The 16343-nt window shown below is 43.7% G+C and overlaps 1 protein-coding gene across 9 annotated transcripts in view; it reads left to right on the plus strand.

Annotated features, from left to right (window-relative positions):
• GRIP1 (glutamate receptor interacting protein 1) overlaps positions 1–16343 on the plus strand; it is a 353630-nt gene that overhangs the window by 100619 nt on the left and 236668 nt on the right. For 7 of the 9 annotated variants that reach the window (XM_075427897.1, XM_009931586.2, XM_075427894.1 and 4 more), the window contains exon 1: positions 6321–6824. The exons of the other annotated variants lie outside the window; for them this stretch is intronic. In XM_075427897.1, the coding sequence (XP_075284012.1) occupies positions 6692–6824 (133 nt within the window). In that variant the 5' untranslated portion in view covers positions 6321–6691. Of the gene's footprint in view, positions 1–6320; positions 6825–16343 lie in introns of those variants that run through there. 9 annotated transcript variants of the gene reach the window in all.

The following is a 16343-nucleotide window of genomic DNA, read 5'->3' on the forward strand; positions in this document are numbered from 1 at the left end:
ACAATTTTGACTTTGTGCCTGGCACTGCTTCTGCATATATGGACCATATGTTCTTACAGTGCTTAATAGATTGTAAATTACTGGCATTTGATAATTTTCAAATAGATAAGACCACATTTTACACTTAAAATTTTTAGGGCAAATTTCAAGTGGAAAATTGCAGCGTTAACATGAGCAATTATGACAAGTAAACAAACATCTGCTCATGATGAACTAGAAGGTCAGGCAAGATGATACTGTAAGATGAATAAGGGGAATAGTTCCTTTGTCTGTTGTTGCTGGTCTCCAGAAACGATGACAGCAGATCATCAGAGACATCCCTCAGTTGAAAGAGAGCCAGAGAAGAAAGGATCTGTTCAGTATATTTATGATTAGGGACTTGAGGGAGGAGGATAAAGAACTATTTTCTGTATTTAGCCAACCTTCAAGAACTGTTTATATTCATCTTAATTTTTGTATTGTGCATTTGTGTTTTTGTGGATTTTTTCTGAGAGAGTAACCTGAAGCAGGTAGGTCTCTGCGGCTGCTGTTGTCCGTCTTGCGTGATTGCCTCCTGGTGGGAGCATTCTTTCCCCCAGAAGGCCTTTAGGGGTTGCCCAGAGAAACAGAGGCAGACACAGGAGCGTTCTTCCATCTAAAACATTTTGGATTTCTTAAACACAAACATGCTGATGAACAGGGTGCATAATACCTGCTTAGGCCTGTTAATATTTGGGGCCAGTTCCATTCTGTATTTATGATACAAAACGTTAGAGAGGCTTGCTTCATGTACAGGCTTTGATTTCAACGCATCAGGTTTGCAAGCCCACTCAAATGAAAATCCTTGTTAAATATTTACTACCTGAGCAGCTTATCCTTGGATACCAAAATGTTTTTGCTGCTGCTTTCCCCAAATACTGGAAAAAGTGCAGTAGAAAATAGGTATGCCCCCTGTGAAAGTTTACCTAGATAACTGCATAGCTAATTTTGTGCAGGTAAAATGTTAAATGCAGATACTTTACGTGATGAGAGACCTAATCTTTTGTTATGGAGGCGAAGGCAAATTAAAGCTTAAATTGACATCCGTCTTCTAGAGAATTATCCATGGCTGCAAAAGCATTTATGCCTCAGCGTAACTATTTGAAAAGGACAGTGTTTTAATGGTATATTTATTTCATTACTGCCATGAAGTCTTTTCCAGTAAGTCACTGAACTGAGACAGATCCAGTTTGATGGAGCTGCTTCTTAACTTAAACAAATCACTTATCAAAACTGAGAATGTAAATGTTACGTAATTAGTGTTACTTGGCAAAATTTTTATTATGCAAGTCATGTTGGAGACAGCATGACAATCCTTGCTTCTTCTAAGGAAGCCACCTTGGAAATGGCAATAGAGCACTTGCTTTGATTGGAGTAGGCATATTCATGGAGAAAGGATGAGCCAAAGGCAGGCAACTCAAGAAGACTGCAGGCATGTCGTTAGGTCATGCAGAGAAAAAATTAGAAAGGCAAAAGCCCAGCTAGAACTCAGTCTGGCCACTGTTGTAAGAGATAAGACAAAATGTTTTTGCAAATACATTAACAATAAAAAGAGAGCCAAGGAGTATCTCCATCCTTTACTGTATGCAGGGGAGAACATTGCCACCAAGAAGGAGGACAAGGCTGAGAGTACTGAGGGAACTGGCGGAGGAGCTGGCCAAGCCATCATCTGTCAGTGGTTCTGGCTAACAAGGGAGGTCCCAGACGACTGGAGGCTCACTAATGTGACGCCTGTCTATAAGAAGGGCCAGAAGGAGTATCCAGGGAACTACAGGCCTGTCAGCCTGACCTCGGTACCAGGGAGGATTGTGGAGCGGTTCATCTTGAGTGTGCTCACCAGGCAAGTGCAGGACAACAGGGGATCAGGCCCAGCCAGCATGGGTTCATGAAAGGCAAGTCCTGCTTAACCAACCTGGTCTCCTTCCATGGCCAGGTGACCCACCTAGTGGATGAGGGAAAAGCTGTGAATGTCATCTACCTGGACTTTAAGGCCTTTGACATTGTTTCCCACAGCGTTCTCCTGGAGAAGCTGGCAGCACATGGCTTAGACGGGTGTGCTCTTCGCTGGGTCAAAAACTGGCTGAATGGCCAAGCACAGAGAGTGGTAGTGGATGGAGCTAAATCCAGCTGGCAGCTGGTCACGAGTGTCCCTCAGGGCTCAGTTTTGGGTCCGGTCTTGTTTAACATCTTTATCAGTGATCTGGATGAGGGATTGAGTGCTCCCTCAGTAAGTTTGCATATGACAACAAGTTGGGTGGGAGTGTCGATCTGCTTGAGGGTAGGAAGGCTCTGTAGAGGGATCTGGACAGAATGGATTGATGGGCCAAGGCGAACTGTATGGGTTTCAACAAGGCCAAATGCCGGGTCCTGCACTTTGGTCACAACAACCCCATGCAACGCTACAGGCTTGTGGAAGAGTGGCTGGAAAGCTGCCCAGCGGAAAAAGACCTTGGGGTGTAGGTTGACAGCTCAACATGAGCCTCAGTGTGCCCAGGTGGCCAAGAAGACCAATGGCATCCTGGCTTGGATCAGGAATAGTGTGGCCAGCAGCAGTAGGGAAGTGATTGTGTCCCTGTACTTGGCACTGGTGAGACTGCACCTCGAGCACTGTGTTCAGTTTTGGGCCCCTCACTACAAGCAGGACATTGAGGTGCTGAAGTGTGTCCAGAAAAGGGCAACAAAGCTGGTGAGGGGTCTACAGAAGAAGTCTTTTGAGGAGCAGCTGAGGGAGCTGGGGTTGTTTAAAGAGGAGGCTGAGGGGAGACCTTATCGCACTCTACAGCTACCTGAAAGGAGGTTGTAGTGAGGCGGGTGTTGGTCTCTTCTCCCAAGTAATTGGCAATAGGACGAGAGAAAACAGCCTCAAGGTGTATCAGGGGAGTTTTAGATTGGATATTAGGAAAAATTTCTTCATGGAAGAGGCTGTCAAATGTTGGAACAGGCTGCCCAGGGAAGTGGTGGAGTCAGCATCCCTGGAGGTGTTCAGAAAACGTGTAGATGAGGCACTTCATGATGTGGTTTAGTAGGCAACGTGGTGTTGGGTTGATGGTTGGACTTGATGATCTTAGAGGTCTTTTCCATCTTATGATTCTATGATTCTGTATTTATTTCCGTGAAGGAGTGAGTTGTTCACCACCAGAAGCTGCAGAAGGGTGAATCTTGAGCAATGAGGAAAGCAGCAGTTAACTGTTTGGGTTTTTATTTAACTGCAGTAAGCTGTGTTTGTGAAACTGAATTCTCTGCTTGTACCTTTGAAAGTAGGACTATAATAAAATATTTACAGGTATGGCATGAAGAGTAGCTAACGAATGTCTCCAGTGTTCTCAGCAAAGTGGTAGGGGTAGTATTTAATGCATATGAAACAGAAGTTTTGTTTGGAAATCTTTACAGTGTAGTAAAACACTTAATACTGTGACTCCTATTGATATATGACAGCATTGCCCTCAGTTAAGGTATTTTCTTCTCCTTAAATTGCCCTGAATACCAAAGTATTTTAGGGTGGGGAAAACCCTATCAAAAGTTCAGCTTTTTCTATATTTAAAAAAGAAAAATGCTAAAATTGTTTGTCTCTGCTGTTTACACTCGTGCGAAGGGAAACAGGTGTATAATTTACATGCTGACAAGACCGTCAGCTTGTGGGTTGGAAACCGTGGGCAACATCTGCTTCCGCACCTTTGATGTGGGAGATGGAGCCGGCCTTTGTAGACGGTAGTAGCTGGTGGGATACAGGGAAGAGTAGCAGAGCTTGAAGCTGCCGTGCTTATCTGAAGAGTGCTAATGCTCCCCCCAGCCCCTTCATGCTTTCTATACAAGATATGTAGGAGTCATTACCTTGAGCACTGATCAGTAATACTGTTTAGTGCATTTTTTTCTGCTTTACTAAATTAGCCATATATGTATGTGATGCACCTGGGCAATGCACTTCATGAGCACAGGGAAGAGAAGGGAAGGTCCGTTGCGCAAGGTAATGACACGCTTTCCAAAGCTCAAAATTCAACGAAACTTGGGTCGGTTCTCCCTAGAAAATGGTCAGGCAGTTGATGTACTACATCTGGTGCTTACTGTGCTAGGTGAGATCATTTGATTGCTCCCTTGACTGCTGATTTGCTGTGTTAGTCTTGTTACGGAAGGGACCGAAGTCTCCCTGGGGTGCGCTCAGGCCGGGGAAGCTGCTGCTCCAGCCGACGCTTCTGCTGCAGCAGCAGGTTTAGCACCAGCGATGCTGGAGAAGAGCGTATTTTCTTGATGAAAGCCAGGTGTCTGCCCAATTCCAGCTTTCAGCTCTCATTTAGAGGACTGTTTAAAAGCAAGAAACTTCTACATTCCCTCCTTCTTAAAAAGTAGCCGTATCGCTTTGAATTCACTTTGTAGTTTAACTTTAGGGAATGGTGGTGGCTGCTAGACTTCTGTCTCCAAGATGAATGTTTCTGACACCTAGAAATAACTTTTTGCACATCTGTAAGGGACAGTGCTGTACAGGACCAAATATAGCATCGAAATGATGTTTCCCTCTCTGAAAAGAGAGTGCTTCCGCTGCTGTAGGCTGTCTTTGGTTTTCATGATTCATGATACTAATGTGGTGTTTTTCCTGCTTGGTGGCACAGCGTAGAAGAGACATGTGAATTAAAACTGTCAGAACATACAGTGATCCTTTCTTAAAGATCCATATAAAAAGGTTTGTTGGCTTTTTTATTTTTGGTGATATGCCTGTAATATTCCTCTAAGGTCTTTACCCTTTGAAAGTTGAAAGCTGTGTGATAAAAACAGACTTGTAATAAAACACAACCTCCTTATAGAAGTTATACTAAAAATAATTCCGGTAGTGCCCTCAGGGTGTTCATCAGCTAGCGACAGCGGCTGCGTTTTCACAGTGGAAAAGCAGAGGCTGGTGAGGTCAAGGAGGATGAGTCTGTATTCCTGTGGGGAGCTCGGTAGGTGCATCCAGGGGTTTTTGAGCTTTTATGGATAAAATGGGGGTGGTTTTGTGACAATATTGTTTTAAAATACCAGGGATGCTGGAACAACCCAGAAGAGTTCCAGTGCCTGCTTTCAGCCTGTGTTCGTTTAGGACCCTCAGATAGCAGGTCTAGCTGACCTCTGTTAGTAACTTCTGCGTGTTTTAAACCTAGAAAATCCCAAGTCAGTTCTGATCAATCTCTGCATGCTTCTGTTGAAACAGTGATAAATTGCAATCCTGGCTTTTGCTTTACTTATTTTTTTTTTTCATGCTTTAAAAATAAAAACTGCCCTGGTTTGCTTTTTGCTAAATAGTGACTCACCGAAGTGTCTCTGTCACCAGAAACTAATCCCACCTCTGCCTGCTCTTCATCTTCCAGGTGATGATGCTGTAAAATTGGTTTTACAGGAAGACTCTCTGACTTCCTCATGCTCACAGGTGCAAAATGGTATCTCCTGCGAGCATGGATGCAGGTGACCGTGCTGGGCACGTGGTTTGACTGAGGTGACTGGTTGATCCCGGACTTGTGCCATCAGCGAGGAGAGGTCCTGCTGGACTGGAGACCTCACTTGGCTTGCGGGAGTGAGGTTACAAAAAAACGCCGTGGCAGATGTCAGCGTGATAAGATTCGAGCAGACACTGCTTTTGTTCTTGTGCAGGAGGGCAACTACAGCAGAAACACGGATGAAATTCCAGCCTTATCTTGGGGAATGCGTGTGGGATTCAGGCATGCAGCAGCAGAAGAGAGCCAGCACCTTTTCAGGCTTTTTGCTCCCGTCATCCTGTGCAAAGGATAGTCTGCCGTACCTGAATTTTAAAGTTTTTAAAACTCTGCTGGGAATTGAGAGGAGTATCATCGTGGTATGCTTGTGATGCTGCTTCCTTTGTTTGCCTATTGCCATCTATCCTGGCTGGCTCTGTAGGAGACCTGTCTGTGGAGTGCCTTTTAATGTTTAGATCTAGCAGTGATTAGAATACACTAATGCCCAGTGGGTATATGTGTCATTTTTTAACAGCTGCAGAGCTTTCTCCCTGCTGCTCCAATTAACACATTCAGCACACACTTGCCCGTGAGTGGGCTGTGTGTATGGGTTAAACCACTTTGCTATTTATTCATCCAGCATATGTGATGCCAGAAGTGGGTCGACGTGTTTCCTCTTCTTACAGCAAATAAAATCAAACGGGCTTCTGAGCCTGTGCCCGGATAAATATGAGGGCAGTGTTTAACTGGAGAATGAAAACCTGTTTTGCCTTGAGATATGGTTCAGTCCATTGACTAACATCTATCCCCGCCTCCCAGCCCCTCTTCAAATGATGGAGACACAGGACAGGGAGCTCTCAGTGCTGGGCTTCCCCTCGCTGGCAGGCAGGTCTCTTCAACTTTGTCCTCTGCTGTTTGATAACCTCTTGAAATCCTGACTTTCTCCTTTCGCCTCATGATTTTCCTCCTTTGTCTATTTTTATGTTGAAATATTCCAGTCAGTAGATTTGATAAAGTCCACCCCCTCACCCCCTGTGTGGTTTTTTTTTTTTTAAAGAGAAAACAGTATGCTTCCTAGTCACAGCTGAGAGAAGGGAGGGGTTTTTTAATGGTACCAGAGCAGCTGGTTGGAGGCTGCAGCTTTGCTCCGGTGCTGGCGGTTGATTCGTGCTGGGACAGCTCTTTGTGAAGCAGAGGGCAAGGGGGGCTGCCGGCTGGTGCTGCTGAGGGAGGGGATGGAGCGCTTCTTGGGCTTCGTCAAGCAGATAAGAAGATCGAGAAGAAGAAAAGGCAAAAAGTACCGGCCAGAGGAGGATTACCATGAGGGCTACGAGGATGTCTACTATTATGCCTCAGAGCATTTTCGAAGTAAGTATTTTGCATAACCTCCTTTTCTTTGGCTGTGATAAAATGTTGTGCCTTTAAGATGTTCAAAAACCCTAGACCCCCCAAATGTGAACAATACTCTGCGCTTGCTGGAACCTGAGCCTCACCCGAGTATTGAAACATCGGTTCCTGTCAGGGCTTTATCTGGCTGTGGCTGCTGATGAACAAGACAAAGCGGCTGAAGTGGCACGGCCGCTCTCTGAGCAAGCGGGGTCTGCCTGCCAGCCCGGGTGGGATTTCAGGTGCCGTTCATGGAGTCTGACTGCTGGAAACCTTTTGTTACAACACTTTGTGTGGAGAAGCGATGAGGTGGCGGTAGCCCTTGCATAATGCCTCTGGAAAGCTGCATGGTGGATGTTTTTAAAGCGCTATAAAGGCAGCGATCACTCATTTGAGTTGATGATTAATGTTTGCTGCCAAGGGAGAGTCCGTTCTCTGAGCCTCCACCGTGACCTGGTCTTTTCAGCAGTGAGTAACTCAAGCGGGCTGCTGCCAGGACCACTGGTGAAGAATGAAGTGGTGGGGTTTGTTTGCTTGTGCTCACGTGACAGCAGCAGCTTGCCCGAAACCAAAATAAACTGCCTGCTTGGAAGTGCCTGTGCAAACCGTGCATGGTTCCCTGCAGCTCGGGAGGGTTTGTCCCCTGTACTTGGGGGGTTTCAAAGCTCCCGTCTGCCCTGGGCATCTCCCGGAGTAGGGGACGTGCCCGGAGCACCCATGGGGACGCTGTGTTGTTAAGACGGAGTTGTTATAAGAAAAAGACCTATTTTGGGGGCAATGCAGTTGTAACGGGTAACATGTTGGCATAAAATCTTCTACACAAGACCTAAAAATTTAAAATCTACTTAGCACTGAAAAACGTGAAAAAGTTAGTGAAAGCACGTAACTTTCTTGCTTTAATATGTAAATCAAAGGAACCCGTCAAAGCAGTATGTCAAAGTATTTCCCTAGCTGATTGTTGTTGTTGAAGGTCTTTTAAATAAGAAAGCAAAACCCCTCTAAAAACTGTCACATGTAATAAGGATTTCTTGAATGCTGATTAATAAATTATTAACTCTTGACTTAATGTAAGACACTGAGATTGAGGCGAATATCTAATAGGTTTTTCCTTTTATTCTACTTAGAACATAAAAGGATAGTACACACTTTGGCCTGTGGAGGTCATTAGTATTTCAGACAGGACAAATGTGTGTCAGATTTTGAAGTGGTGTTTGCATCAGTGATCATAATACTCGGATTGAATGGTCAAAACAGTGCACGGTCCCATGGAGCTGGATGCACAAGGAGTTCGCAGCTTCTCTCAGTTACTTGTACCAAATGTGTCACAGGAGATTAGAGACAGGGAGTCTTTATAGAGGTACCACATCAAGCATAATTGCTCCTCAGGTGCTGCTTTTGTCTGGTCTTTCCGTGGTGCTCTAAGTGTCACTGTTTTGGTTGGACAGGTGTGGTAGCTACTTAAAGCAATATACAAAATATGAAAAGATGCTCCTGGTGCTACTGTAGATGCTCTCTTGAAATCGGATTTCATGTAATGGGGACAATGAAATGTTTCATACTTAATTTAATTATGGTCTGGTGCTAGGCTGTTTACAGTGCAAACTTAGAGTAATCGCAGAGCTTTTAATAGCCGTTCCTTCTGCATGTGTTTGCTTAGAAGAATGCGTGCTTGAGAATAAGGGCGTACTTTTTGGTATGATGTTCAGAATATCGGAGCTGATGAAATCAAAGACCTGTTGTTCATTCAACTGAACGGAGTTGGAGCTTTTTTAGACTTAGTTTCCTCTCCCTGCGTTGTTATCCATACCTCCCCCATCGTCATTTATGAGTTACATACCCAATTAACCAGTGCATTTGGAGATTGCCTGAGCCAGTTACTTCATGAACTTCTTACTCACTCTTCCCCCCATTTGTAGTATTGTTTTAGAGTGTTGTGTGGAGGCAGAATTAATGGAAAAATGCAGAAACTACATTAGAATAACCAGAGGATGACACAGAAAGAAAACAAAGTTAAAAATAGAATAGGCCTCTGGATATCACAGTAAAAAGGTGACTTTAGTTTGTCCTTAGCCCAGCTGCACGTGGATAGTGGGATAGTGTAGCTGCTGCAGTTAGGTGTATTGTCTTTACTCCTCTGAAGCTTTGTCTTGGAAGACCCCATTACCTGTGATATTGGGACACACATTTCATTTTCACTGGGATGAAAGGAAGGTGCAGGAGTGCTTAATGCTCCGTGTGTAAAAAAGAGACCCCGACTCTCGAGTCAGAGCTTGGATGTTTCGTCCATTTGAGTTCAGGTAAATGGATCTCCTTGTTTTGACGTGCAATATCAGCTCTCTTACCTTTCTGGAGGGTCTCTGTCTGTGCTGCATAATGCTAGAGTAACGAAAAGAATAATCTTGGCACACAAACACGTATTGACATTATTAGTGCAGACGTCATACTCGTTCCAGTGAGACTTTGCAGTATGAACACAATGGATGATGAAATTGGCGTCCAACCTACTCGGATAAGTTGGTGCTTATTGCATAAAACGCTTTAAAAAGTGTTGTGGCAATCTTGTGCAGTGTTACGGCACTGCCATTCAACCTGTTCCTTTTAATGAGGCTTTGTGTGAAAAAGGCACTTGTTGTATTATTACCAAGACTGATAGCAAACGTCAGGAACACTGTGTAGCAGAGCTGCCTGCAGTGCTCCCAAAAGTTACATATGTCCTTTTGCTAAAGTCAGGGTGTTTTGCCAAGACCTTTGAGTTTCAGCCTAGTCTTGAGCAGGGAAGGTATTTTTGGGGTCCAGCCTGATTTGGTCACCTCTGACCAAAACAAACACAAAACCCCTCCTTTCCCCACCCCAGTCTGAATTCAGCACTATGTCTTTTATTTTACAAAACGCTTAGAAGGGTTTGGTTTTGTTCCAGCCGCTTTTTGAACCCCACAGGTCGCGCGAAATGTGGTTGTCATGATCTGCCCATGCAGGTCCAGAGGGCATTGCTGTGAATGTTCAGTGTTAAATTTTGGCTTATTTGCCTTACTTCTGGTTTCTCTTCATCCATCTCTTCCTGAAAGAGACTCTGTTGTCATTGATTCTTCTTCTTCTTCTGTTGTTTGTCCCAACTTGATGTCAGCAGCATAGTCCGTTGGCATAAAGGTTTTACTTTCTGTGTTGATGCAATGAAAATATTAAAGAATGATCCCCCAAATCAATGTTTTTAAGAATTCTACTAGTAAAGTCCCTCTAACGCAAAAGGCCCCATTTTCTTAGCCCTGACTGTAAAATGTTCCATTTAGTCACTCAGAATCCCACTAGTATTATTTTTCCATCGTTTGTCAAGGCCTGGTATATGTTGTTAGACAAGAGCATTGATATTTTAGACAAGGTAGTCTGCCATGATGTATCTGTGGTAAAGTCATGTATCATTTTTCTCTGTGATGCCTTGTATTAATTCTTCCACAGTTCTTGTGTGAGAATCATCTGGTTCCTCAGTGCTAGGACATCAGCTTCTTTGAATTTGCCTCTAAAATGCATGTAATGATCTTTCCCTTCTTTCCATTAATGGTCCCATCTCTCTCTCTCTCTGTGTCATCACTGGAAAGTGAAGGTAAGGTATTTGACTCCTAGCCTAGCAAATAAGGCAGAAAGGAAGAACTGAAAATTTTGTATAACTCCAAGTTGAAGATGAAATCTGGGAACAATTAGTTAGAGTGAATACTGGATATGTGATACTTCATTTGGGATGATGTCAGTAGAAGAACTCTGCATGGGTGTTATTCTCCCAACACATCTCAATGTTGTGGTGCAGAAACTCTCTCAGCTGCCAAAATCTTACTAACAAATGTCTTTGCATTTCATACCCTAAGTGGCTTTAAAGCTGTATTAAATATTGATAAAGAGGCTTGCTACTGAAGTATCACAAAGACAAAACACTGAGGGAAGCCATATGCTTATAGCTTCTTAACGTATGGTCAGTAGCACCATTATTCTTGTCAAGATTTTCTCCATTTCATAAATTGGTACAAATAGTTCTTGTTTGCAGCGTCTCATAGATTTGATTGGGATTGTATAAGAGTTAATGGTTTTATGAGTAATGTGGTGACAAGGGCATTGAATATCTCCAGCTCAGGTTGCAGAGATGTTAATTGATCTTAAGGGTGAGGAGTGCAGGACAACCGCTTTTCATTTTACAAAGAGTGTGTGTTGCTAGTCTGCAGTTTAATTGCATGTGTGTGCGCGGGGGGAGGTTGGTTGATATTTCTACTCCCATGCCAGATCTTGTCACATCAGTACAGTAAAATCTCAGCTTTCATTGAATCTAAAGCTTAATACATTTGTTGCACGCTACAAGAAAAAAGACTTGGTAACCTAAGCAGAGAATATGGCAGGCCTTGAAAGCACAATGAAAATAATCTTTTTTCAAACAACTAAAATTTATTAAAGCTTCTTACTTCATTCTCCTGAAGGACGGTTTCCTGATTGTTGGACCCTGGAGATTTTCATTAATGTATTACAGTTCTTCAGTATTTCTGTTTTCCACAAGTCACTTTTTTCCTGAGGTCTGGAGAACCCCAACACCATGAGTTCAGCAGGAACAGGATGCGATGCCTGTGTCCAGAGAGACTTTGTCATCACAAGGCCACCGTCCAGTTGTCAGTTTGCATGCCGGGCATGGTGATAAATAGGACCACTGTATTTGAGCTTTACTGCTGGGACAGACAGTATCAACTTTTACATTCAGAGACCTGTGAATGAAAGAAAAGTGGTAGCAAGCGACTGTTGTGTTTCAGACACTCGTTAGATCAAGATGTTGTACCCTCGTGCTGTTTCTATTGCTTTTTCAAGTGTGATAGATTCAGGGGGGTTTTTTATACAGTTGATCATTGCATCAAGTGCAGTTTTGTATTTCATGACAACCAGCCTCTTGCAAAGGTTCGCTTGACTTCTGGTGAGCTATGTGTGTGTTTTGGAGGTGACCCCCTTTATCCACCATCTTCTTCGTGGTGGTCATTAGTGAATGTATCTATTCTAGAAGAACCCAAGAGGTGGAGAAGAATTATGTATTATTCTCATCTTATAGATAGCAAACTAGTAGCAAGGGGTTATAAAAAGGAGAATGTTAGCAGCTCTTGAGCATCCCATGAAATTATTTAGGTCTTCCAAGCCCGTAAGTGATATGCATATATTAAAATATTGTTTTACTCCTGTCCTATTTTATATTAGTTAAAAGCCTGTAAGTCTTTGGATGGGGCTTGCGTTTGTAGATGCTTAAGCTGTTTGGATAGTGGTGTTAGCTGCATTATATTGTTTATATAAATTCAAAGATAATTAAACTGGTGTTGTTACATGTACACTAGCATGAAACCCAATGGCAGGGTCTGTCCATGAGGCACCTGAGGCCATGGGGTTCCCCTCAGGGCTGGAGCAATGCGTTTATTCTAGCCAAGCAGGTACGTGATGGTTTTGGTGAAACATTTTCATTATCTGTGAAACAGGCCACAGAATTTTAACTTTTTATTTTCGCTAAAGCAGTGTTGCAACAGCCCATTGAAGTTTGGTAGCAATAGGGTTACTTTTTTAAAATGACTATCTGTGGCTCTTCTGGAAGTGGCCCTTAGAGTCCTGGGGCAGGGCAGAGCATGGGTGGTAAACCACTGCTTTAGAGTAACTCGAGGGAAACTGGATTAATGAGTCACTGAAATAATGAGACCTGAGTTATATAATTCTTTGCATGGAGCGTAAGTACTTCTCCCTGCTAGCAATTACGAGTGTGCAATTTCTGTGCTACTTTTCTTTCATTTACTTTCTAGTCTTATTCTTTACTGATTTATTAAGGATCTTGATTGTCCTTGCTCAAGAAATGTGTTCGTTATAGGTCTTTCTGCTCTTACAGGGGCTGCTGGTGTGAAGTTGTACTTCCAGAGTTTTAGGGAATTTGGCATCCTTTATGTTTTAGTATATGTGGAATATATGATGTTCAGTTTCAAACAGTGAAATTTAGAGAAACCTGGACTTTCTACTTTCTGAAATGTTGTATATGTTCATGTTTTTAATCATGACTTCGACAGTTTACATCATGAACATGTAGTGATGCGATTATTTTTTCTCCTTGGATGTTCTGAAGTGAATGAAACATCAGGTTTTATGAACTAAGATTAGAGAGAGGTAAAAGCAATGACTGAGGTGTCAGTTTTAATATTGGCCATCAGTTCCAATGGAAAACTTGAAGGAATTAGTGGAATGAAGAAGGAAGCAACAATATAATCCCCTTGCTGTTGAGATTATAAACATTTATTGAATGATTGCTGTGCTCTTTCAATAGGGCATGCCAGCAGCTGTAATTAATCATCAGCATGGATATGAACACCTGTTTACTGTAGATAGTATTTGTATAAGTCAAATTTGGTAGTCCTCATCGTATGTGCAAAAATTATTACGCAACTTTGGTTTATGTTTTTCAGCAGAAAAGAGCATGGGTAGTGCAGTGGCTGAGAACAGGAGTCGGTGATGACCAGACTGCGGATGACTCGGGTGTGTGAACACTAACATTTTTTTCAGCGGATTTTCTAGTTTCCTTCTGAAACCCAGGAAATTATGCACAAACCGGCATGCAAGATTATTGCAGTTCTGAGGGCATCTACTCAAAAATTAAAAGGCAGTAGAACTAAGGGTGCCTGTAGAACCTCAATGTGGTCTCTCTTTAATGACAATGAAAGGCTACTTGCTCATTTTTCTGTGGCGCTTGTGGTGATTTCAGCACGTGGCAGAGGTTGCGCCGAGTCCTGGTGCAGCGTTCTGCCTGGTCTTCCCACTGCCCGTCCCATCGGGGCTAACCCCTCGTTTTCCTGACTTGAGAGCTTGAATTCACAGATATCTGGTGCAAGTTGCTGCAGCATGCCAAGGGAAATATGGTTTGTATATATAAAAAAATTATATAAGCCTAGATAGTCTGAAAAACCAGCTTAAGGCATCTCAGGCTGCAACCATTAAATTGTGGCATACCTTTGATGATGATCTCTCTGTGCTCTAGTTCTCCACCTGTGAAATGAGGTTAATGGTACCTCTCCTTCACTGGTATTCTATGAAAGTAAATTAGTGTATGCTAAGCTCTGAAATGCTACAGTGATGAGCACCGTGGAAGAGCTCAGGAAGAAATTAATGTCTGTCTGGAGAGAAGAGCTTGAATAATGTGTGGGAACTAAGACACGGAATTGCACTTTGAGCAATGAGGGGAAAACAAGGTCTTCAGTAATTTTTGGGGTAGTTAAAATCATTTATTCTGGGCATTAAATGAGACAAGGTCTGTGGAAAAAGTAGATGATCAGGTAATTAAACGTTGTGTTATAATGCTTTATGCTGAATTGAGGCTTGCCAGGAATTCTGGAATTTGGCACTTGCAGCCTGCAGTTGGATTTTTGAAGGGGGGGAGCATGTGTGTGCGCGCTCGTGTAGCAGAGAGTATGGAGCAGCAGTGGCCTGGGTTTTAGCATGCAGTGGGAATTCCATAACGGCAGGTTATGGGCATAGTACTTTGTATGAATGCACCAAAACCTCGTTGGCACTAAGATGGCAGAAGTAAATTTTGGTGAACGGCTGTAGGATCTGACCACACACGTAGCACTTAGGTGTATTTTCTAGTGCAGTCCCCGTGCTGATATGGGGAGCACCATGGGTGGCGGTGGGACCAAGGAAGGAGGAATCGGGTTTGTTCTTCTGCTGTCCCTGAGCGCTTTGAACAGATATGAGAGGCGTTCAGGGAGAACTGGCCCTGGAAATGTGGCCAAGGGAAGAGCCGAGCTGAACGGGAGCGGCAGGGTGCTACAGGAGGTGTGAGATCCCACCACCCTGCGGGAATCTGCAGGATGTGGAGTGCCTTGCTGCTCTGCTCCTCCGCCCCTGCAGTGAGAAAGCAAGGAATGGATGCTTCAGATTTGCCCAGCCTGTTCTGTACTCACGAAACACAATATAAAATCTGGAGCCCCTGTGTAAGGCACACGGACACCACATCTTCTGCATAAAGCTGACACTGGAGATAGGCTGTCAGAGATGGTTTCCCAGGTGTTGAAATTAGGCTTGTAGTTGCAACCCTGATGCTTGTAAGACCCGTGCGTATGTGCTTGGGTGTGGAATTGAGGAGGACAAAGAAGATGGAAGGGAAGATATTTATGGGACAGTGAGAAGTTTCTCTGGACATACTCAAAACTTAGCCAGACAAGACTGCAGGCACCCTGATCTACCTATTTAAGTTAGTCTGACTTCAGAGCTGGCCGTGCTTTGAGCAGGGGACTTGTGCCAGAGGACTTCCAGAGAGCCCTTCCAGCCTCAAATACTGTGTGATTTTTATGAAAGGGAACTTTGGTTGGCGAAGAAAGGAGGACTGTGGAAGGCAGAAAGGAGAAAAGAGCTATTAAAGACAGCACTGGGGGAAATACTATTTAAATGAAACTGTGGAGAAGATAGTGAAACCAAAAGTACACAGATACCATGTGAAGTATTACCTCAGTAAACTGTGTTTTCAGATTTGTTCGCAGGTGCCTCCTTTGGGTTTGTTTAACAAGCTCTGTGGCTGCTCAGATCTGTGTTATTTTGATAACACTGTCCCTTGCTCAACAATACACCTTGTTGCTCTTCTGTCAGCTGGTAGCATCTCTATTAAAAAAAAAAATAAAAAGGATTCCCAATATGTTACAAATAAATTCAGTAAAAAATGAGTGGTAGACAAATACATATTTTAAATACAGAGTGATATTAGCTTTCTGCCCTTGCTTTCTGCAGGTTAGAGTAAGAAAGAATTTAAAGCCCTGATGCCCACGCCCTGTTTGTAGGAGCCCGGCTGAAGTTGTGTAGTCAACAAGAGATGAGTCACGGCAGGAGCTGCGGGCTGCGGTGCCAGCTGTATTAGCGCTGAATGCTCGGAAATCAACAGGGATGTTTGCCACGCTGTCTGGTAGGGATGTCATGTCTGACAGCCTATTTTAGGGGAAATGAGAAGATGCCTCTGAAGGAAAGTTGGGAGAGAGCCTGGATCCCTGGCAGAGCACTGCCAGCAGCAGCAGAAGTGCTCAGGTCAGCTGTCACTAAATCTAAGTATGTCCAGCGGCATTTACAATTCAGAAAGCAGGAACACGGATTTTCCGTTGGGTGGTGGTAGAATTTCACGTGGCCTGTCATGAAAATCACAGAATCACAGAATAGTAGGGGTTGGAAGGGACATCTGTGGGTCATCTAGTCCAACCCTCCTGCTGAAGCAGGGTCACCTACAGTAGGCTGCAGAGGACCTTGTCCAGGTGGGTCTTGAATATCTCCATAGAAGGAGACTCCACAACCTCCCTGGGGAGCCTGTTCCAGTACTCTGTCACCCTCAGAGGGAAGAAGTTCTTCCTCATGTTCAGACGGAACTTCCTGTGCCTCAGTTTGTGCCCATTGCTACCTTGGCTTTCATTGCTGAAAGGAGACAGGAGTGAATTCCAAGATGGAGAGACCAGAGCTGTTCAGGCTGAGGGTTATAAC

The sequence above is a fragment of the Opisthocomus hoazin genome, chromosome 8, assembly GCF_030867145.1.
Source record: "Opisthocomus hoazin isolate bOpiHoa1 chromosome 8, bOpiHoa1.hap1, whole genome shotgun sequence".
In the NCBI taxonomy this organism is placed as follows: Eukaryota; Metazoa; Chordata; class Aves; order Opisthocomiformes; family Opisthocomidae; genus Opisthocomus; species Opisthocomus hoazin.